This window comes from Sphaerodactylus townsendi, linkage group LG15 (genome assembly GCF_021028975.2).
Source record: "Sphaerodactylus townsendi isolate TG3544 linkage group LG15, MPM_Stown_v2.3, whole genome shotgun sequence".
NCBI lineage: Eukaryota > Metazoa > Chordata > Lepidosauria > Squamata > Sphaerodactylidae > Sphaerodactylus > Sphaerodactylus townsendi.
The window spans coordinates 4,577,417-4,601,407 of NC_059439.1; the positions used below are offsets into that span (position 1 = coordinate 4,577,417).

The 23,991-nt window shown below is 44.7% G+C and overlaps 1 protein-coding gene across 4 annotated transcripts in view; it reads left to right on the forward strand.

Moving 5' to 3' along the window:
- Nucleotides 1-23,991, forward strand: part of ZNF385C (zinc finger protein 385C) — a 210,069-nt gene that overhangs the window by 172,553 nt on the left and 13,525 nt on the right. For all 4 annotated transcript variants that reach the window (XM_048518013.1, XM_048518012.1, XM_048518014.1 and 1 more), the window contains 3 exons: nt 7,739-7,849; nt 19,006-19,174; nt 23,610-23,951. In XM_048518013.1, coding sequence (XP_048373970.1) covers nt 7,739-7,849; nt 19,006-19,174; nt 23,610-23,951 — 622 coding nt within the window. The remainder of the gene's footprint in view (nt 1-7,738; nt 7,850-19,005; nt 19,175-23,609; nt 23,952-23,991) is intronic.

Below are 23,991 nucleotides of genomic sequence, written 5' to 3' on the forward strand. Positions count from 1 at the left end.
CTCCATTGTAGCCAATGGGGAATTTCTGAGTGTGTAGGCAGGCTGCACATTTTTGAAGGTAGAGGAACCAGACTTTCAGGGTGGCTCCAGGAGGGCCTCCTGGTAATAGCATCCAGGTTTGGAGACCTTTGCTTTTGGGGGTTCAATTTTATGGGCCTCCAAAAGGCTTATTTTGTTTCCCTGCTCCTGTACATGAAAGCCTGTGGGCTGAGTTCTCTCAGAACTCTCTCACCCCCCCCCCTTCCAGAAGCAAAGCTCACCAGGCTTGGATGCTATTACTCAAGGCCTCTTGGAGCCACCTTGAAAGTCTGGCATCTCTATCTTCAAAAATGTGCAGCCTGCCTCGGTAGAAATTCCCTCATTTTAAGCTAACAATGGAGCAAAGTCACTGCAAAACAAAGAATCTTGGGCAAATTTCTTGGGGTGCCTGGAAGGGATGTATTTTTAAAGCTACTGACACCAAAATTTCAGGGTATCATCTGTTAACTATTCTTATGATGCCACCCAAGTTTGGTGAAGTTATGTTCAGGGGGACCAAAGTTATGCTCCCTCAAATGGGTAGCCCCCATCTCAGGTTAGCTCCCATTGAAAACAATGGGGATGGGGCACTCCCTTTGGGGGTCCATAACTTTGCTTCCCCTGAACCAAACATCACCAAATTTGGGTGGTATCATCAGGACAGTTGCTCTGGATGATGCCCTAAAATCATGGTGCTGCTAGCTTTAAAAATGTGCTTCCTGCAGGCAGAAAAAACACCAAAAATACCCCCCCCCCCCAAACCCAAATACCTTGCATTCGCATTTGTTCATTTTTGGGCAGGACATAATCAGACACCTTTTGTCTAAATGTGCCCAAAATTTGCCCAGATTCCAGCCAAATCTGCTATTTGTTTCATCTGAATCTCCAACCCTCAAAAGTGATGCTGTTTCAGGGTGGGGGAGAATCCACCCCCAAACAGCATCACTCTTCAATTTTAGTTTTGGACTGGGGACCCCAGATTCTCCCTTTGAGGTAGATTTAAAAGAAGAATCTGAGCTCCCTAGTTTAAACACCCAACTTTGAAAGTGATGCTGTTTGGGGGTGGATTCCACTGGAGGTGTTTTGTGAGAGATGATGCTGACATTTGTTTGGTACATGTTTTGCTGGGGGTGATTTGTGAGAGATTTACATGCTTAATACCCACTTGCACTGGCTTGGAGTTGTTTCTCAGGCTAACAACCTACCTCATAGGGTTGTTGTGATTAGGAAATTAGGAAAAGAGTTGGTGGGGAGAGAGCCATGTATGTTTTGATGGGAGTGGGAGGTGTTTTGTGAGCTGGTACAAAAAATCATTGTTTGGTCATGGTGGGGGAGGGTAGCCGCCCATACGCCGGGCCGGGGGGGGGGGCGCCAAACTCACGTTTTGTCCCCGGGCACCAGTTTGCCTAGGTACGCCCCTGTCTATCGTTGTAACAAGTGCACAAGAGAACATTACTCGCTTAAATGTGTGCACAAGAGAACCTTATTCGCTTAAACGTGTGCACAAAAGAACCGTACTCGCTTCAATGTTAGCACGTTTATTTCACACACACAAAAAGTTCCCACCCCAACATGGCATGACAGCCAATCAGGATGAGGAAGGAAGAGTCGCTGAGCAGATCGTGCATTCGATTGTGCAGTAGTGGGGATTGCTGCACTGTTTGAAAGTGTGATTGAAATGGATGTCCTCATCACACACATGCCGCAGTGGGGAGGGTGAAACTTCGATGAAAAGGTGCCGTTTCTTTTGAAACCTGGTTGTATCTGTATATAATTTTCAGTGGAGATTTGGCCAAGACGTAGCTTAGTATCACCAGCATATTGGAGTCAACCCATCACAAATCTCTGTATGCCCTCACTCAAGATGTTTAAAGCACAAGTTCCCGAATTTTTTAAGGTTTGTGCTCTGCTGCTAGTAACTTCAAAGTTATCAACTGGAGAAGTTAGTACTCTGAACTCCCCAGTTCTAAACTTTCATTTCATCACTAGTGATTTTATCAAATTACTTCTGTTTTTCCTCTCCTCTTTAGAGGAGAAAGACAGAAAGGGAGCAGGATATAAAGTGGACCCGCTGATATGATACATCTTGGTCTGCAACTTTGGAGGCGAGATTCAGTTTTTAAAAGGTGTCCTGAAATCTTTTCAGACCTGCAAATCCCAGGGGATTGAATCTTGTGTAAAGTCACAGTCCAAACTCTTCCTGTGTCTCTCTTTGCTTTCCCATCGCTTGACCTCCAAAGTGTTCACAGGAAGTTCATCTCAACAACCTCTATTTATATGTCACTGGGAATATCCCGCGGATCAAGCAGAGGTAATCTGAGTCAACGCAAATTGGTTATAAAGCTGAGAATATGTTTCCCCCCTCAGAATATACCTTCCTCCAAATATGCACTTGGTTTTTCTTTCCCATAACTGAGAGACAGAAAAAGCATTCTCTGGAACAGTGGAACAAGAACAGAAGAAAACGGTCTAAGTAGGTATCATATAAGATAGGAAACTGTATTGCTACTGAGGTTTTTAGAGAGGGTTTTTTTCGGCCGGCGGGGGCGGGGGGGTTGAGGCTTTGACCGGGCTTTGCTGGTATGGCTGTATTAGGACTTTGCAAATATTGGAAGTAGGGGAGGAGAGGAAAGGAAGGAAATCAAAGTGTTGGCATTCACCAGCAACACTGAAGTATCAAAGGTGTTCACAGTGCAGTAGCTGAATTGGTAGCCAGAAGAATCTCAAGAGCCTGCATAGTTCTGCGGATTGACAGAACTGGAAATACTTCATTCAGATGCAGAATTTGAGCACATTTGGGGAAGGCTTTGAGCATACGGTTACCCGGGGCATGGGGCAGCAGTCTGCCCTGGGGGTCCACAAGGGCTGAGAATCCAACATAATGGTTCATGTTGCCTAAAATTAGGGGAAAGCTTGCATCTATACAATTTTCATAACCTCTGACCATTTCTTACAGATTTAAATAGGAAGCCAGTTTGTCAGAATGAATTGGCTTTCATAGTTAAGAATGAATTGAGCATCATCAAATGAGAGCTAGCAGGGTGTGGTGGTTAAGAGTGGCAGTCTTCAACATGGAGAACCAAGTTCAATTCCCCACTTCTCCACATGAAGCCGGCTGGGTGACCTTGGGCCAGTCACAGCTCTCTCAGAACTCCCTCAGCCCATGTGGAGGCAGGCAATGGCAGACCACTTCCAAACCACCTATGACTTAACAGCCTCTTCCATCACCACCATTATATCAAATACTACATAGTAAACTATGCAATACATCAGTCATGGTGGCAGTTCATATCATTAAATATATTGTGTTATCTTTGTACAACATGGGAAGGGAGGGGATTTCCAGCTGAGCCCCATGGAAGTCTTTGGGTTAGACTCAGAGTAAACCTGCAGTTTCTCATGATGCTCCTTTCCCACTGCAGACCCAAGTCCCCCGTGTAATTATTCAGGGTATCTTCTCTCTCCCAGAAACAATGGCTGATTCTACGTGGGCCAAAAACAGCAGTGTGAAAACGGTGTGAAAACAGTATAAACCCTTTTACACCATTTTCACACCGTTTTCTCACTGCTGTTTTTGGCCCATGCGGAATCAACCAATGTTTTGTGGAGATCACTGGGCTGTTGTGGGAGGAAAGAAGGTTCCATTCTGCCCCTGGAAATTATAGTCTGGATCCAACTCTGCTTTATATGTTAGAACTCAGCATTACCTAATAAATATGGCAGAAGGTTTAAGGTCAGCAAAAAAAAACACCCCCAAAAATTCAAAATACATATTCAAATAATGTACAGACAGTATCTGAAACCAAAAAAACTGGCAAAAAGATATAAAAGTATATCAAATAGATGTTGGAAATGCTGAAAACATGAGGGATCTTTTTTTTCATATGTGATGGTTGTGTACAGAGGTTGTGTAAGTCCTTTTGGAACATGATACCTAAAGAAACACAACAGATATTGAAAATAACAATGGTAAAAAACATTGTGATTATTGAGAGATGATATCCCAAATCAATACAGATTGCTTTTCATGTATCTATCTACAGCTGCAAGGATGTTATATGCAAAGAAATTGAGAGATGTAAAAATACCAACAAAGGAAGACTGGATATAGAAAGTCACAGAATATTCAGAAATTTCAATGTTAACAATTGTATTAGGAGACAACAATACACAGAGGTTTGCAGAAAACTGGAAACTTTTTATAGACTATCTATTGAAAAAAATATAGCAGAAGAGAAATAATTGCAGGATTTGAGATCTAAAAGAAATCAGCAGAATGAATTAGAATGTTAGTAGGGATACAGTGTGTAATTGATATTGTTTAATTTAAATAGATGGATGGATCTAGAATGGATTAGAATTCAACAATGAGGTAGCAAGAAGTAATTATATGGTTTTATGGTGTTTAGTCAGTTATAATATGTTGTGTTTAATTATTGTAACATTTATGACTTAATTTTTTGTTGTGTTCCTTTTTGTATTTTTTACTATTATTTTGTATTAATGCAATAGTAGATGTGAAAGTATATATGTTTGTTACGTTGAGAAAATAAAAAAATTACAAAATGCATATCAGCTTGCTGCTACATGCTGGGCTCCCTTTGTGGTACAGCTTATAGATTCCTTTAGAATTCAGGCAAAATATTTATTAAAAATCCTTAGTAAACCTGGTATTTTTAAGGAGAATTGCTGGAATGATTATTGCTAGTTGCTTTTGTTTGCAGATTTAATGTTCATGTTGATGTTTTTGTTTTAATTCATTGCAACTGGTTTATTTTTAGACTGTGGGAATTTTACATCTTAATTCCATGTTTCTTTGCAAAGGGGACAGGACCATTTTGTCAACAAAACAATTACAATTAAATTATGAATGCACGGCCCAAAGATTCATTAGCCACTGTCTTGGATAATGATAGTAGGTATTAATTATCATATAGAGGCGCACGCCTAAATTCAAGTAAGTATTTCAGGCTCTCTGATCAAAGAAATTCCTGTCAAAAAGGGAGTTTAGCAGGGCCGTCTCCTGGCCCCTTTGCTCTTTAATCTAAATTTCAAGCACTTGGAAAAGAAATAGGACAGGCTTTTCCAAAGGGGAATCGCGAAATTCCTGATTTTGCCAACTAATATTAGATATAGTAGATAAGTGGAGCCTCCACATACAAAGATAGTATACCTCTGAATATTCATTGCTGTGGACAAAAGTAGCAAGGAAGCCATTCCCTTCATGCCCTACTGTGGAAGTGTCTCAGTAGCCCTTTTTGAAAACAGACAGCTGGCTTGATGGTCATTTGTTCTAATGTAGACAGACAATTCTTTCTTTCTGACCGAATGCTTTTTGAGCGTGGAGACGTGTCTTACTTCTCTCCCCTGCACCACCCCCCCACCCCGCCACTGCCTTTTCCTTCCTGCGATCCATTAGTGAGCCTTCTCCCTGCTGCCTTGAACACACAATGTGCTCCCTGACAAGAGAGCGATGGAAGATTTCTTTCATCACTCAAAGCCTCTAAACCACCCTAACGCCACCACGTTGCTTTGCACCTCTTCATTTTTATTTCGGATGAGAGAGTAGAAATTTCATCAGAAGCAGGGGAAGGCACCACTGCCAATTCCACTCCCGTTGGGAATAGAATTGGGGCAACTGGATAATGATCCCCTTGTCCGTGCAGTTTGCCTACTAGACTGATGCACCTGTCTGGACAGCTAAATAGCCTTGCAGAGAAATACGATCTCCTTTAGACTTCAATCTCTCTCTCTCTCTCTCTCCCTCTCTCTTTCTCTCTCTCTCTCTCTCTCTCTTCCTTCTTCCTGTCAGCCAGCCTCGGATAAGATAATCTTCCATAGCTACAGGCCTAAGAGAACAATACTTGTATTATAGATTATGGTTGTGCTCAGACAAACACCTTCTTCTTATATTTGCTTTATTTCTTCCTCTTTTTGCCTCCCTGCTCCTTGCTTTAATCTCTTCCCACATTCCTTAATAGAACCATTTCGTTAGAAATTATTGCAGATTTTCAATTATCTTCCAAGAGCAAAGACTCAGGAAACAAAATGAATCCGAGAATCGGAGCTCGGAGGGGGGTCGCAGGGGGTGCAGCCCACATTCTGATTTGCACCACGGTTTACTGAATCTAGCTGGCAACATCAGTCTCGCTTTTATTCTCCCCTCCTTTTAAGACCCCTGAACAGATCTTCCAGGTTTTTCATTTCTCTAAAAATCAGGTGCTTTCGGGGCTGTTTTGAATTGAGACCATAGCACAAATGGAGAGGGTTAAGTTTCCCCATGCTGTCCTCACTCCCACCCCGCCAAACCTGAAGCATCTCTCAGCAGCTGCTACTTTCTTCACTGGGAAACCTTTATGTTTACCTCAAAGGAGCAAATCACATCTCCCTGAAGCCATTTCAGAACAGAAAGATGGTACAACAGGGGAAGATGAAAGTCCCCTTTGCAGGTGTCACAGTCCAGATCCGAATCTTGACTTTACTCCACGCATGGTCCCAATTCAAAGCAGCCCCAAGTGCACCTGATTTTTAGAGAAATGAGATCTGTTCAGGGGTCTCTCAGTGTCATAAGTAGATGAAATGTGATAGGAGGGAGCTCTGTTCACAGGCAGTCAAGAAGGTAGGAAGAACTGGGAGGCTTATGCTAGAGAAACTGCTTACTGTCAGGATTATTCTGCTTCTTGCCATTAAGAAAATGAGTGGTTTTCAACTGGTATTCTGGGAATTTCTGGGATTTCCTAGTATCTTATTAAGGATTCCTCAGTGAGAAGAAGACAGTGCATAGGTTTCCTTGAAGGTTAGCTTGCATGCTATCTGAAGGTTAGCTTGCACACTGCAATATATAGCCAAGGAAATGTTGGGAGAGTGTTCTCTGAGGACATAACCACAGGATACGCCCAGTGGTGGGATCCAAAAATTTTAATAACAGGTTCCGATGGTGGTGGGATTCAAACAGTGGCGCTGCCACACAAACGCACCTCCAGTCCCTATTGGGCAGGGAGGTTGCTTTAGTAACCCCTTCTCGGCACTCAGAAAAAATTAGTAACCACTTCTAGAGAAGTGGTGAGAACTGGTTGGATCCCACCTCTGGATACGCCTGATGTGTCGGTTCACAGGTCCTCATCAGACTCACACTCAGATTTTACTGTTGTTGGATTTTTACTGTTGTGATTTTACTGTTGCATGGTTTTTGTTTTCCCCTGCCCTGAGACTGGGGTGAAGGGCAGGGAATAAATGTAAATAAACAGAAATAGAAAATAGTCAGACATACATCAGGGTGATTCACCTTAAAAAAGCACTGACTCATTTGATACTGCACGGGGCGGGTGGGGGGGGAGAGACGTAGCTTCAGGTTTCTCTCCCGCATAGCTTTTGAAAGTGGAAATGGCCACAAGGGGACTTTCTAAGCTCTTTCTATGGTGAGCACCCCCATGTATGTCTGACCATGAATCCAGTTGCCCAACCATGACCCAAAGTATATCAGGTGCATCCTATCACTTGGTCCTGGATTCATAAGGAGCAAGGTTGAAGCCTAGCGGGTTTCTCCAAGGTCAGCCTGCTACAAGCCTTCTGTTCAACATGCAGAGATTTCTCAGTGGATAAATACATGTGAAAAGGGCCTTCAAAGGTAGAAATACAAATATTTGAATGCTGTGATTCTAATCCACTGGTTCCCTAATATACTAGCTAACCGAAACCCCTCTTCTTTCTGTCTCTCCAGATGGATCCTGTGCAGAAAGCAGTGATCAACCATACATTTGGCGTACCCAATCCACTCAAGAAGAAGCAGTTCATCTCTTGCAATATTTGCCATCTCAGATTCAACTCTGCGGTAAGAAGGGTCACAAGAGGGTCAGTCTCAGATGGGCCAGGTAGCCCAAAGTGCTATGTGGAATCCTTTGCCCACTTGCCAAAAACAAAGGACCTTAGAGAAGATGTGTGAAAGACCCACATTAAGGAAAGGATACTGGGGCCTTATCTGGAGACCCCTTTCAAAAAGGATTCCCCCCCTAAAATATTAAAAATAAAAATGTATCAACTTCATAAACAATACATCACAATAGTTGTTGTTCTTGATAAACAGATATAGATATAAATGCATATTTAAAACTAAAGTTGTTTCCCTAATCTTTGGTAAGGTTGGATTGGCAATTCTCGCAGTTGTCAAATATACATATGTGGCTTTGATGCATTGCGTTGGTTATTTAAATGCAGGTTAATTATTACTGTGGAACCCCAGCCTTCTGTTTCAATGGAGAATGGCTTGTAATTTCAGCTTTGCCGAAAATCTGCTAGTTATAGTAAATTCTGGACACAGTTGGGATGTTTAGTTTGGAGGATTGGCTTTGTATTTTGTCGTAAATCCTGCATTTTATATACTTTCCTATATTACACAATTTTGTACTTTCTAAAAGCCTGTGGGGCTGAGCTTTGTAGATACACTGTTAATAAATGGAATATAAAGGACTTGTGGTTGGTCTCAATCATGAAACCACAACTGAAAAGGGCCTGCTTTGCATCATAATTTATCTTCCCGACTATAATCCTATATAGTGCTTTTGAACATTGTGGGCTATTTGCAGTGGGTTTTCCCACAGTTTTCAGTTTGAAAGGGAAGTCCCCTGGCTGCAAGGTGTCCATAGCTACACAGTCCAAACCACCATTTTCCACACTTGCTGCTACCTTTTCATTCCTGGGCAACCTTCTCTGGGGAAGTTACCTGCTGCCTTTTGTGTGTGTGTATGCATGCTGCCAACTGGGGTCTATCGCTGGAGCAATAGACCATGTCAATTTCATGGGTATATTGCTCCAGCAATGGGCCCACAACATGAAAATTAAAAAAAAAACCAAACAGCTCAGCAGATCCTGCCCAGAATAGCTGTTGTATGGGTTGCAGGAGGAGCTGGAAAGCCCAAATCAAGAGTAACACTTCCTGATTCATTACAGCTTCCCTGCAAAGGGAAGGAAAAGTTGCAGTTTGCCCTGTTTAGGAAGCCACGGAGCTTCTCTGATCTGAGACTTGGGGGGGGGGGGAGCTTCCAAAGAGGGCAAAATGAGTGCATAGTCAAGAATCCAACCCGACAGGAATGTGCGCTCCATGTGACGCAGACCACAGGTGCATAAAAGGCCTATAAGTGTCTCACATATTACTTTATCGTGCCCAAACCCTATTACAAACCTGAAGGGAGTCCCAGGGTTGCAGAAAAATCTAACATTCTTATAAAAATCAGGGGATTGAAACGCTCCAAAATAACAAGATCAATACCCGTAGCTTTAAGGGAAAAAAGGTCCACTGAACTCTAAATGGCTGTTGGGAATCCTCAAAAATGTTGCCAATACTTCCAAACTTTAGATTCTGTAAATCAAAGCCATGGGGATGGGGAAAGGTTATCCTGGAAAGGGGAGGGGAATAAATATGGGTGCCCACTCATAGATGCACCTCCAACCCAGCTCTTCTTAGGATCCGATTGCCAATTGGTGTGGTATTTTCCCATAAAATAATGACACCATTGTTTTAAAAGGGTTGACTTATTAAATGTCAGTGAATATACTGAGGACAAGAAGGGAAGAAAAATTTAAAGGTAGTTGGCCATCAAAATGTTTGGCAAGTCAAAATAAAATACTTTAATATCTAGTTTGGCCAGTCCTAAATCAGCAGTTACTAACATTTCTGGTTAATTAAAATGCCCATTGTATCTTACCTATAACTAGTCCATGCAGACGTGGGTGTTTTTCTGAAGAGTGTGAAAGAAGGTATGCTAAATACAAATGGAAAAAAGATAATAGATGGAGAAGGTTTGGGGTGGGGACTTGATGGAGCCAAAACACCAGTGGCGTAGCACCAAGGGGATGCGTGCGTGTGCGATGCACTGGGCGTACACTGGTGTGGGGGCAGTGCGGGGGCATGGCGGGGGCATTCCTGGATGGGGGTGTGGCAGGGGCTCAGGGTGCGCACGTGCCCCAGGCACAGTTCCCCCTCGCTATGGTCCTGCAAAACACCAAGGGGGTTTTGGGGGAGATTCTGTCAGAGCACTTGGGGATGAAGAGCGCAGGGACCATGGGCCATGGAGACAGAAGGAGGGGAAGAATAAGCAAAAGGAAGAAAGTAGATCATAGCTACCAGTCTTTAAGAGTGCTTGTTATGTCCTACAATTTACAATCCTAGACCTTGTATACCTAATTTCCATCTTTGGGGGAGGGATGTCTTGTGATTGTTATTGGAGTCAAATTAAATTATGTTATTTGCTAGTTTCAGGCTTCAGGAAACTTATGTCCTTGGCTAAGTAATATTTGGTCAGAGCGAAACTAACCGTGACCTGAGGTTGTGCTGATACACTAATTAGCTCAAAAAACGATGACTGAATATTTACTTACTAAGTCTCAGGAGATGAGATTTTGCCCTTATAATTAACTCAGGTTGGAGACTAGTTTGCTGTCTGTCAATGTGATAGACACAGATCACTTATGCACTTGTGGTCTCCTTCACGTTCCGTGCACAATCCTTTTGGGTGGGATTCTCAGTTACGCACCTGATTCCTCCTCTTCAGAAATCACTGTGCTCTCCGAGCAGACTCTCCACATGGTTTCTGAATCCTCTTAAAGTGCATCTGTTTATCTGTCTTCTCAGGGAAAGCGAAGGAGATCAGTGAGTGCTCAGCTGTCTCCAGGTTTTCTCGTTCTTCCTTTCCTTCCCCTGCCCACACAGCCACAGTTCCAGCCACTTTTCCGGCCACCATTTCAGCAGAAGCAGTGAGGCTTCTTATTTATTTGTTTGTTTGTTTATTTATTCATTTAAATGCTGTAGGTCTATCGCAAGAGCAGTAGACTATTGAAACAGCCACCAAAGAAAAGGCCACACCATGAGGCTGGGGTAAGTGCCCATAAGTCAGTCAAATAAGTGCACCTTAATGGCTCTTGGTATACCAGTACCTGTATCTTTAAATAAATTCACCAAAGCTTTTATGTGTGAGTCTAAATTATTCAACTTTTATCACTCAAAGATTGCCCAAACCTGGGCTCACAAAACATTATGGAAAAAAACCAATATTATTGTTGTACTGTTGTCTATGCCAATGAAGGCTTGCTGCTGCTGCTGAAAAAAACCAATGAATCAGTTCCAATATTGGGCTCACAGTAAAGAACCATGCCAAATGGCTAAACATAATATGGTCATAATAACATGGGCTGTCATTCACCAGTAATGGAGTGATTTTGTGAGCAACTTCAACCAGCCCACACCTGTAAAAACATTTATACAGATCAAAGATCCAACAGCAAATACTGCATCCAAACAGTAGCATGATGTTTTGTGAGCCCATGTTTGGATAATTTTTTTAGTGATAAAAGTTGAATAATTTAGATTCACACATAAAAGCTTTGGTGACTTTATTTAAAGATACAGGTACCGGTGTACATGTGTATCTATTTGACTGACCAAAGAAATGGCGGCAGGCAGCCTCCCCATAAGAAGTTGCAAAAACAATGAGGAAGTGTGCAGGGAAAAGCAAAATGGTGGCTCAGCTCGGCAGGAATCAGCAGGTCCCAGGGACACCTCCTCAGGTGTAAATGAAAAATTCAGGAAAACCCCACTGTGAAGCAAACAGCTTTGGGGAAAGTTCTGCAGGCATAAAACTTTGAAATCAATGTGGAGGGTTCTCCCCAGTCCCCACAAGGGACTCAGCCACACTTGCCAGACCCTTACCAGGGGCAGGCAATTCTCAAGCACTTCTCAGGCACTGCTCAGGTGGTCAGCAAGGGTGTGAAATGATGTGAATACCAGCAATGTCCCAAAACGCTGATGCACCCCATGCACCTAGAAATGATGTTAATGACACTTGGGACAGTCGGGCATTTGGATGAACTTTTAGTATTGAACCATAGTGTTTTACCCGAATGGCAAAGATGTGTCTTGGTATCATACTGGTGTCACCTCTGGGCACAAGGAGAGTTATGTCAGCCACAGCACCTGCCTGGCGTGGAATTGTATGCTGACGAGGGAGGGTGCGTTTCAGGGGTGGGCCCAGGGCTGGATCTGATTGCAGGCAGCTTCCACGGGGCCTTCAGTCTCTGGATGATGACTCTGGCCCTCAACTTTGTGGTGCAAGTTCCTTTCCCCTATAAAGTTTCCTGAGGGCAGGAAGATTTCATGGTTTCCCTCCTACCTATGCCCCTGGGAAACCTGATAGGAGGAGGCACGGCTGCCACACTCCCCACCCCCGCCTGGTTTGGGCTTCCTGCTTTTAACTTGGACAGTGGGTTTCAACAGTTACAGTAAAAGGCTAGATTAATTGCTTTTTAAGATTTCTTACCTCGCGCCATCAGATGTATCTCATATGCACCTATTGATTGGTTATTTTCACTTATGATGTTTATCTGTTATTTAGTGGTAACCAATCATCTAGAAGCAGCTTCATGATCATGATACATCAAACTTAGAGAAAGATAAGGCTGATTTTTTTAAATAAATGGGCACTCTTGTGACAAGCAAACCAGATGTATCTGTCTAGAAGTCTCAGAAGAAGAATAGGTGAGATCTCTGGGAGATATTTTGGGTAATTTGAGATTTTTAATAATCCCTAAAACAATGAGGCAAAAGTTGGAACTTGATTTGTGTTTAAAATGATTATTAGCTATAGTAGGAAAGTTGATAATTTTAGCATTCCCTTCCTCAGTAATTGTGCGGTTAATTCTTTTGCACCTTCATTTTTTTTTCTGTATTGCTTAATAAAAAGAATCTCTTTCTTTCTTTCTTTTGATAAAAGATAACTGAAAGTACCCTGTCTGGTTTGCTGGATAACAATTCAGAAAATAGAACTCACCTCCTAAATTGTCCATTATCTGAGTTAGAGGCAGAAAAGATTCTGTAAGGTAATAAACCCTGGAGATCTTTGTGGCTCATCAGGATTTTCACAGGCAAAGTCTTGAAATCTGTCGAGTGCAGAATCTCTGATAGAGTGCAGGAGAGAATCTCTGACTGCACCTATGCCTGGCTCCTTCCTCGTGGGGGGTTCGGAAGGTTCCAGGCTGCCCCAAGACCTCCTTCACCTTCAGTAACCTGAATACTTACCTCTCTTCCTTAATTCACACTTGCTTTGGTTGCTGCTGCCACCCATTCAGTTGGTAGAATATAACCAGCTGTGTAAGTGGGGGTCTTTCCCCACTCACTGTTCACTGCGCGCTACTCTTGCCAAGTAGCGCGGGGTCCAGCAGCACTCCCCACTACAGGGGCGGCGACAATGCAGCCGCCCCAACTCTGCCGCTCTCGCACCCCCTCAGCGCGCGTCATTTCTGGCGCTGCTGAAAACGGTGCCTTTTGATGGGGAAGCCAGGGAACACAATCCCCGCGCTGAAATGGTCCACGCCGGATTAAACCGACGTCATTTTTAAAAGTGGGGAAACGGCCTGGGACTTCAGCCCCTAAGGCAGGGGTAGGGAACCTGCGGCTCTCCAGATGTTCAGGAACTACAATTCCCATCAGCCCCTACCAGCATGGCCAATTGGCCATACTGACAGAGGCTGATGGGAATTGTAGTTCCTGAACATCTGGAGAGCCGCAGGTTCCCTACCCCTGCCCTAAGGCATTTTCTCCACCTTCATATTTCATTCACCTCACTCAGCTGAGTAGGAGAGGGTTGGTGCTTTACATCTGTTCCTTGCCTGCAACTCAGGCAGGCTAGCAGCTTGCCCACCCCACCCCTCTGCCAGCAGCTGTTTCAGGATGTAAATCACCTACCACCCACCAGCCCCACCAGGCAATGGCCTTTCCCACTTTCCTGCAAAAAGGAGCAGATGCCACACTGCAGCACAGTGCTCAGAAGAGCCACAGGTGGCATGATGATGTACCGTGTTTCCCAGAATATAAGACAGTGTCTTATATTAATTTTTGCTCCCAAAGATGTGCCATGTCTTATTTTCAGGGGATGTCTTATTTTTCCTGTGTTCTGTTCGTCGGGCATGCTTCCAAACAAAAACTTTGCTATGTCTTACTTTCGGGGGATGCCTTATATTTCGCACTTCAGCAAAACCTCTACTATGTCTTATTTTTCGGGGATGTCTTATATTAGGGGAAACAGGGTAACAGGGCGTGGATGGTCAGACTCCCTTTTCTGAGTCTGCCTCACTCCAACTCTCCCCAGTGAAATAAAAGAAGGAACCTCTGGCAAAAATGGAGGGGAAACTCTGTATGAGAGAGTGTTGGCCCATATGCTGACAGACCCCTCCCTTTGGAGGCACACTGAAAAAGTAGACTGGAACTTCGGGTAACGTGAAACAGAATTTGTAAAGTTTATTTTGCTAGAAATAAAGGCTTCTCAGTTGACTTGAGAGGTTTTAAACGCTTGTTGATTACAGAATAAAGAGCTTCTATTTGCGAGGTTACTCAGTCAGTTACAATAACATTTTCCGTTTGGTCACACGCAGGTGGCCACTATACTTCTTCTCTTAAAGAGGTTCTGGTTCTTCAGCTTTCTCATACACACAGGTTCTAATTTACTTCAGCTTTCTCTCACAGAGGTTTCAGCTTTTAGTTGTTACACACACGGACACTAGATTCTCTCTGATCCACGCCCTTTCTAGTTCACACAACCACCCAAGTCTTAAAACTGGAAGGACTCTGGCTCAACACTCGCCACCTTCCCTTGCAGTCCCCTGTTAAGGCCTAACTGCCCCCTTTCTGGACTGGTCTTCTCCTGACTGGGCTTTGAACTGGGGTTGGATGGACACTAGTCTGGACAGCCAAGCTGCCAAGCAGCTGAGTGGCGGATTCACCTTCCACCAAGCCCAGGGCTTTCCCTCACACTCTATCAAGCCTCCTCAGCCTGACTAGAGCACTCTGACTTCTTGTCAGAACACACAAGCAGCTACAGATCTCCCTTCCTGATCTGCTCTCTCTGCTTTGGATCCTGATCCAAGCATGAACCCAGGAAAAAGAACCCTCAGCACGCCAGCTGCCTCCTTTTCTTCTCCCTGGCAATTTCCTCCAGACAATCAGGACTGGGCAGGACTTAACTCTTTCAGGGCCGTCTCTCACTGGAAACCATTTCCCAAATATGGGCATTTGTCACAATGACTAACCACATGTGGCTCCCAAGCTGCTCCCAAGCCACTGTTTTTGCCGTTGTGGTGAAAGCAGAATCTAGACATGATGTCATGGCGTTCCATGTTTCATTGTTAAGCTGCTCTTTGAAAACCGCAGGAGATGTGAAGGGTGATGACCTCGCCTTTCTCTAGATGTTACAGGGGAAAATTGGGGAGAAAATGTAGGTCAGTGGCTGACACGTGTCCCCCTGTAATGCCTGGTTTGGATGTCAGCACCACGCAAAATCAGTGGAAGGTTCTGAACAAACTTCCCCCAAGCTAGCAACCCTGTACTGAAATGGAAACCTCTTTGACTACTCTGGTAGAAGTCCAGTGGATTAAAAGGAGCCGGAGAATTTTTCATCCCACTCCACTGGTGACTCACCAAGGAATGCCAAGGAGGCAGCTAGGACTATAGGCACATTATTTATGGGCAGACTGGCAGAGTAAGAAGAACAGTTTGGATTTACAGCCCGCTTTTCTCAACCATAAGGAATCTTAAAGTGGCTTACAAACTCCTTCCTTTCCTCTCCCCACAGCAAACACCTTGCGAGGTAGGTAGGGCTGAGAAAATGTGAAGAGAACTGTGACTAGCCCAAGGTCACCCAGCAGGCTCAGCAGATAAGAGTCTGTCGTTCGTGCGGAGGAGTGGGGAATCAAATGCGATTCTCCAGATTAGAGTCCACCGCTCTTAACCACACCACCACGCTGGAAGGCAGTCACTTGCAGGTTCCCTAATCCAGATCTTCAGAACAAAATCCAACCTGGTTCTCCAGATTAGATAGACAAATGCTGGTTCATATCCAAGTCTGGTTGATTTGGGGACCTATTGTTACCTCCAATCACCCACCGAGGAACGTGTCTAGGAAGGAAGACCCCATGACAACTAGGAAAGGTATAAGTGACAGCACCAGACAGAAGACCATAGTCCCTCCTCCACGTTACTTCCTTTATGGCTTAAGAGCTGAACAGAAACAAAAAAAGATGTAAATTTGGGGGATTTTCTTAGAAGGAAGTTTGGATGGGCTTCTCCTGGGGCTGCTTCAGTCACTGCTGAGCCCCCTTGGTAACTTGAGAGGTGCCAAGATGGTATCCATCCCCAGCTCTGCCCAAAGGAAGTAACCCACCAAAGGAGCTTCTTAGCACCAGTAGGGAAGACCAGTGGGGAGAATGCTCCCTCATTCCTACACAAGCTTCAGGATCAAGCTCACACACTCACCTGAACAAACTGGGTGGGGGGGGGGCCATGGGCGCACAGTGGTGGGATCCAAAAATTTTAATAACAGGTTCCAATGGTGGTGGGATTCAAACAGTGGCGCCACCTCACACACGCACCTCCAGTCCCTATTGGGCAGGGAGGTTCAGAGGTGGGATCCAGCAGGTTCTCACAGGTTTTTTATTTTTTATTTTTATTTATTTTTCGAACTTATATACCGCCCAACCCCCGAAGGGCTCTGGGCGGTGAACAACATAAAATTCAAATACAAATAAACATAAAATTAATATAAATTAATCACTAAATAACATATTTAAAATGCAGCAAATTAATACATAATACAGCAATGCCCATAAAATCCCTCTTAGACCCTCCCGAGGGGGAAAGAAAAAGAGTGGGTCCTGCAGATGGAGGTTCCCGAGAGTAGGTTACTAATTATTTGTATGTGATTTTGCCACGTGATTTTTGCCTTAGTTAAGCCCTCCTCTCAGCAGTAGCGCGCAGAACGTGAAACAGTCTAGCAGGAGGTGCACTGGAGTGCGTGGCAGCCTGCGCCTGTGTGCATTCATTTCCTGCCCAAGGACCGGCGCAGCGGCTGCGTCCTTGCCACAACCCCGCCCAGGAATGCCCCGCCCCCAGAATGACCGACAACGCCTGGCCGTCAGGTTCTCGGGCCCCAGCTCCCCCATTGGCGCTACGCCACAGTTTGAATCCCACCACCATGGGAACCTGTTACTAAAGTTTTTGGATCCCACCACTGGGGAGGTTGCTTTAGTAACCCCTTCTCGGCACTCAGAAAAAATTAGTAACCACTTCTAGAGAAGTGGTGAGAATTAGTTGGATCCCACCTCTGGGTGTGTGTCTGGTTTTTGCGGAGTATACATCAGCTTTTGTCTTGCTTCTCTGCATTTTCTCATCCAGTCCTGGCCAGCCCAAGACCCCCTCTGCAACACGCCCTCTGCTGTATTGCTGTCCGTCTGCCCAAGCAGTACGTCTTTCCTGGTTTCTCCTTTTTGCCCCTTTTTTCTCTCCCCTCCCCCCTTTCCCCATAAGCTTCCCATTTCACACTGTCATTTCTGATTCCCCCCCCCCTCCCAACCCACCGCTCACCCATTTAATTCAATTCCTGGCATCCCTCACCGCCTGGCAAAGCAGAGATAAGGCATGTCGCTCCTGATTAAATGCAAACCATTACTTGTTTCAAAAGGCGCTTTCGGGTTAAAAAAAAAAGAAATAAAAATGTACAGCTTCAAAAAGTAAAAAAAACAAAAATTCAGCAAACAGCTTTGTATTATTTTGTGGGCTCTTTTTTTAATCAGCACCAAACAGGCTGGGGGACACCAGCACCCCCTTCATTTAGTCATCCCTGTCAAGTGAAGGATAAAGGAAAGCAAGCCCGTGCTCCCCCCCCCCTTCCTCCGGCACACATGCCTGTGAGCACACGCTGTGTGTTCAACATGCATCCTGCAAAGCGACAATCATCGACGCGTCCCTCTCTTGTCCCCCCACCTACAGTGAATATATTTAGTTATATTATTTTATTTTGTATGGCAGAGTGCCCCACTCCCCAGGAATGCTTGTGTACTTAGCAGTCAGAGACGATGCACCCCATTGTTGCGAGAAAGAATGACTCTGCGGCAAATTCATGGAAACCGTCATATGCCCTGAATTAAAATGAGAGCAACTCAGTGGTTTGTCTTATTTTGTATCGTGTCGAAAAGGGTGATTTCAGGCCCCTTGCTGAAGGGGGGCGAGTGACCTTCCTGTCCTCTTTCCCCAACTGCTCATTCTGGGGGAATTGTTTTAGCACTTGGTAAGAGTTCCTGTTGCCAGATTTTGATCTTATGTTCCTGAAAGCTTGATTACCTTCACCTTTGTGGCATGAAAACCATATCGTTTTTTGTGACTCCTGCCTTCCTTGGTTTATAAGGTGGACTATGCACCCATGAAACTGTCTTCTCGAGAGTCAGACAACTTATCTGTCAAGGGTAGTCTTGCCTAGTCTGACAGGCAGTGGCTTTCCAAAGTCTGGTAGTAAAATGACGTAAGAGAGCTCTATCCAAGGTCCTGGAGAACCTCTGCCAGTCAGTGCAGACAAGATCAAGGCTCTGCATCTGGATGAGACAACTAAATGTGTAAGCAAGGGATGGGAGGGAACTAGAAGGAGACAATGTATTGTCAAAGGCTTTCACGGCCGGATTCAACTGGTTGTGGTGGGTTTTCCGGGCTGTGTGGCCGTGGTCTGGTAGATCTTGTTCCTAACGTTTAGCCTGCATCTGTGGCTGGCATCTTCAGAGGTGTATCACAGAGAAAAGTCTATTTCACACAATGTGAAGATGCCTCTGAAGATGCCAACCACAGATGCAAGCGAAACGTTAGGAACAAGATCTACCAGACCACGGTCACACAGTCTGGAAAATCCACCACAGCCAGCAGAGAGAGACAGATCCTCCCATTCGGTTTTGCTGTTGTGTTTTCTTCTACCCTAGAAATGGAAGCAGGAAATAAAATTCTGCCCAGTGGTAGAAGACAAGCTGCAGTTGCAGGAAGGTAAATCAGCCGTCAGAATCGTCCCTCCCATTAGCAGGGATCACGTTCAAGGTTTCCCTCGGTCTACTTAGCAACCAGAGGAACTGCCTTCACCCTGCACCCTTCCCTGCACTGCTCAACAACCCTGATATTTGTATCTTTCTCAGAATCAAGCTGAGGCGCATTACAGAGGCCACAAACATGCCCGGCGGCTCAAAGCTGTGGAAGGAGCCAAAACCAAGCAGAAGGTGTCTGAGAGCCACAGTAGTGGTCAAGAAAAAACAGCTGACTTGGATGCCACGCTGGACCTCGCTGGAGACACCACCAGCCACTCAGGTTAGCAGGAAGAGCCCCGTGATCCGGCCGCCAAAGAGGTGCTCTCGGAGTAGCTGGCAAGTCTGGGAATTCGCCCCTTGAATTCTGAATCGGGGTCAGAGTCCAGCTGCATTTGGAAAGTGACGTAGGCTGCCACCCACACAGTGAGAATTCTCCATTTCCATGTCAATTCGGCAGCACATGCAGAGGCATCTACGCTGCCAATGGAGCAAGGGAGTTTTGAGCAGGCTTTACCCCATCAACTGCCATTTTCCCTACACTAAGAATCCTTTAAAAACCCAGGACTTGCTATTGCATTATATCGAGGGTTGCCAGTTCTAAGTTGGGAAATGCCTGAAGATTGGGGAGGGGCAGAGCTTGGAGAGGGGAGAGTTTGGGGAGGGGAGGGGAGGGGAGGGGAGGGGAGGAACCTTCGGAGGGTACCATGCCATAGATTCCACTGTCCAAAGTAGTCATTTTCTCCAGGAAAACTGATCTTGATCAGATGAAGATCTCCAGGTGCCACCTAGAGTTTGGTAACCTTAACTGCAGCCCAGTAACATCATAATGATCTACAAATTCCTCTGAATTCTAGATGGTCATTTTACAAAGTAAGCCTCTAGCCCTGTTCGTTGCAGAAGTATGTAGGGGCTGTATCAAGGCTCCACATGTTTTGGCTGGGCTTGTGTGCATGTGTGTTGAATGCCGCTTCTTTTTTTATTTTAATTTTTTGAATATTTCATTTTATATTAATACTCTTCTCCATTCATTTTCAAACAATACATTTTTCCCTTTTTCCCCTCCCCCCTGTATTTTCTTCATAGTTTTATCAAACAAACAGCAGTAAGTTCATTCTTTGTAATCTCTTCTCCCATATCTCCTCATTGACTCCAGCTTATTTCATCCAGTCCACATATATTGTCCATATCTTCAAAATTTCGCTCTGTTTATCTTGCCACAGTTTATTTTTTGTTATTATTTTGAAAATGTCCAGTGTCACTTGTTCCCAGATGTATTCCAACCATTTCTGGATTGTCCATTTTTTCTTTTCTTTCCAGCCTAAAGCTATTGTTACATGTGCTGCTTTGATCATTATTTTATACATATAGCTGTATTTTTTTATCTACCCTTCTATCCTCCATTACACCCATGAACATTAAATCATTATTTATCCCAATATTAATCTTCACCAGTTTCTCGATATATAACATTACAATTGTCCAAAAAATTTTCACTTCTATACATTCCGTCCACATATGGCTATAATATGCCTCCTGGTCTCCGCAGTGCCAGCATTTAGGACTAAGTCCTTTAATCATATATGCTAGTTGTTTTGGTGTTCTATACCATTTCAATATCACTTTTCTTTCCAACTCCATATATTTCTCAATCTTTATATTTTTTCGTCTATTAAATTTTCAGTTTTACCAGTGTCTAAAAAACCTTCCTTCTCCCATTTTTGATTCAATGATCTTATCATAAAGTCTTTGTCAGTTAAATGCCGCTTCCAACTCATGGCGACCCTATGGATCAACATCCTCCAAAATGTCCTACCATTAATAGCCTTGTTCAGGTCTGGCAAACTGAGGACCATGGCTTCCTTTATAGAGTTGATCCATCTCATGTTGGGTCTTCCTCTTTTCCTGCTGCCTTCAACATTTCCCAGCATGCTTGTCTTTCCCGGTGATGCTTGCCTTCACCTAATGTGGCCGAAGTACAAGAGTCTTAGTTAAGGCATTCAGGTTGGATTTGATCTAGATCCCGCTTATTTGTCTTTTTGGCAGTCCGTGGTATATGACAGCCATCAAAATACCAAGTTACCAGGGCCCTGCCCATTCTACATGGGCAGAGCCTTGTCTAAGACCAGGCTATAGTAGGGAGGTACACCAAATGCCTCCAGAGCATAGAAGAAGGTCAAGGATGATTTCCCCACAAGCTTCAGAGAAGTGCTGGAACTCTTCAGAAGGAAATTAAGACCCATCACCAAGGTTTGGTCCAACATGAAGGAACCTTGGCACTTTTCCCAAGCCTGGCGCTGAGTAGGAGGATCTGCCTCATCTTGGAAGCACAGTGAAGTTTCAGCTGTGCTCTGGAACTTGCAGCTGTGGGGGAGGCAAGTCTCCAGAGTCAGGCGTCCAAGCTATTTGGGTGGTGTGTGACGCAAACAAGTTTCAGCTGGCCTCCCAAGCGTGGGGCTGGGAAAGAAACTGGGAGATCCCTCAGAGCAGTTGTGGATTCCACACCACAGAATGACTGCTGGAATGACCCACCCCAGCTTCCACCCCAGTTCTGTTGGTAAGGATTTATTGGTAAGGATTCTCACCGGGACATTTATTGGTAAGGATTCTCACCGGGACATGCTCATGTGTGGATCCATGAGCCAAGCAACATGCATTTAGCTGCCTCACTGCAATGCTGTGCAAGAATTCACTGCTGGAGGATGTAGTGATGGCCACAAGTACATTTGAAAGACTGTCACTTGCAGGAAGGTAAGGGGCTGTTGGCAGCAAGGGATAGGAGTTACAATAATGAGTATAGATTACAGGTGGACAAGTACCGGATGGACATTAGGAAAACCTTTTTGACAGTAAGAACATAAGAACAAGCCAGCTGGATCAGACCAAAGTCCATCTAGTCCAGCATTCTGCTACTCGCAGTGGCCCACCAGGTGCCTTTGGGAGCTCACATGCAGGATGTGAACGCAATGGCCTTCTGCTGCTGTTGCTCCCAATCACCTGGTCTGTTAAGGCATTTGCAATCTCAGATCAAGGAGGATCAAGATTGGTAGCCATAAATCGACTTCTCCTCCATAAATCTGTCAAGCCCCTTTTAAAGCTATCCAGGTTAGTGGCCATCACCACCTCCTGTGGCAGCATATTCCAAACACCAATCACACGTTGCATGAAGAAGTGTTTCCTTTTATTCTAATTCTTCCCCCCAGCATTTTCAATGTATGCCCCCTGGTTCTAGTATTGTGAGAAAGAGAGAAAAATTTCTCTCTGTCAACATTTTCTACCCCATGCATAATTTTGTAGACTTCAATCATATCCCCCCTCAGCAGCCTCCTCTCCAAACTAAAGAGTCCCATACGCTGCAGCTCCTCTCTCCCTCATATAGGAAGCAAGCGTGTGCTCCAGGTCCCTCAATCATCCTTTTGTTGCCCCTTCTCTGCACTTTTTTCTATCTCCTCAATATCCTTTTTGAGATGCGGCTACTCAGAACTGGACACACAGGCACTCCAAGTGCAGTCACATCCACTGCTTTATATAATGGCATGACAATATTTGCAGTTTTGGCTATTATCAATTCCTTTTCTAATGATCCCCAGCATAGAGTTTGCCTTTTTTTTACAGCTGTTGATGCATTGAGTTGACATTTCCATGGAACTATCAACTAAGACGCCCAAATCCCTTTCCTGGTCTGTGACTGATAGCACTGAACCCTGTAGTGTGTATGTGAAGTTTGGATTTTTTGCCCCTATGTGCATCACTTTACATTTTGCTACATTGAACTGCAGATTTCTACCATTTCTGGAACCCACTCACTTTAATTCTCCTTATCACAAGGTCCGCTTTGGAGCTCTTTCAAGAATCTTTTGTGGTTCTCACCACCCTACATAATTTGGTATCATCTGCAAACTTGGCCACCACGCTACCCACCCCTACTTCCAGGTCATTTATGAATAGGTTAAAGAGCACTGGTCCCAAAACGGATCCTTGGGGGACACCACTCCCGACATCTCTCCATTGTGAGAACTTCCCATTTACACTTCCCATTTACACCATTTACACATTGTGAGAACTTTCCATTTACAGTAAGAATAATTCAGGAGTGACATCAGCTGTCTAGAGAAGTGGTGAGCTCCACCAGTCTGGTAGACTTCAAGCAGCAGCTGGACAAGCACTTGTTAGGGGGGCTCTAGGCTGATCCCACTTGGAGCAGTGGGTTGGACTAGATGACCTGTTTGGTGCCTTCCAGCTGTGTGATTCTGTGATTCTAAAAGAGGATTAGACAGATTTACAGAAGACAAGTCCATCGGTGGCAACCAGCTGTGGCGATTAAAGGGAATCTCCACATTCAGAAGGCACTAAACTTCTGAATCCCGGTCCCGGGAGGCCATATCAGGGGAAGTTCTTTTCCTCTGTGCCTTATTTGTTGGTTTGGTCCTCCATTAGGCTGAACTAGATGGTCTGATCCATCAGGGCTCTTCTTCTGTTATTCTTATGAAGCCAACAAACGTTGTGAATTGTGTCCTGTGGGCACTAGTAAACAAAGAAAGGCAACAAATTGGCCACTGGGTGACACAGGAAGCAGGGCTAGATGGACCATTCGTTTTGTAATCATCTTATGTAATGACCTCTGTTGGAACATACTTGTAATGGAAGTAAAAGTCAGTTACTTTAAGGCCTTGAAGTATCTTTCAACAATTTATGTTTTTTTCCCCTTCCTTTGTTAGCGCAACCCAATGGTCTGCTGGGACCGAAGCAGCCGACGGAGGAGCAGTACAGCCTGGCGCTGATGTCTCCTGTAGAGAAGTCTCCTGCCGAGCTGATGAGTGGTGTCCTACCCCTAGTCTCCCCACCCATTTCAGAGCCCTCAGAGGGAGCCCCGGACACTGTGAGCGTGGCCTCCTCATCAGCTGCCCCTGGAGCAGAGACTCCAGTCACTGAATCGGGCAGCACCATCAGCTCAGGACTAGAGGGGGAGAAAGAGGGGAAGAAAACCAAGCAACACTTGTTCTGTCCCATTTGCAAGGTGACTGTCAACTCCACCTCCCAGTTGGAAGCTCATAACTCCGGTAAGGAGCACTTCGCCAGCTGACGGCAAGCCCTGTTCTG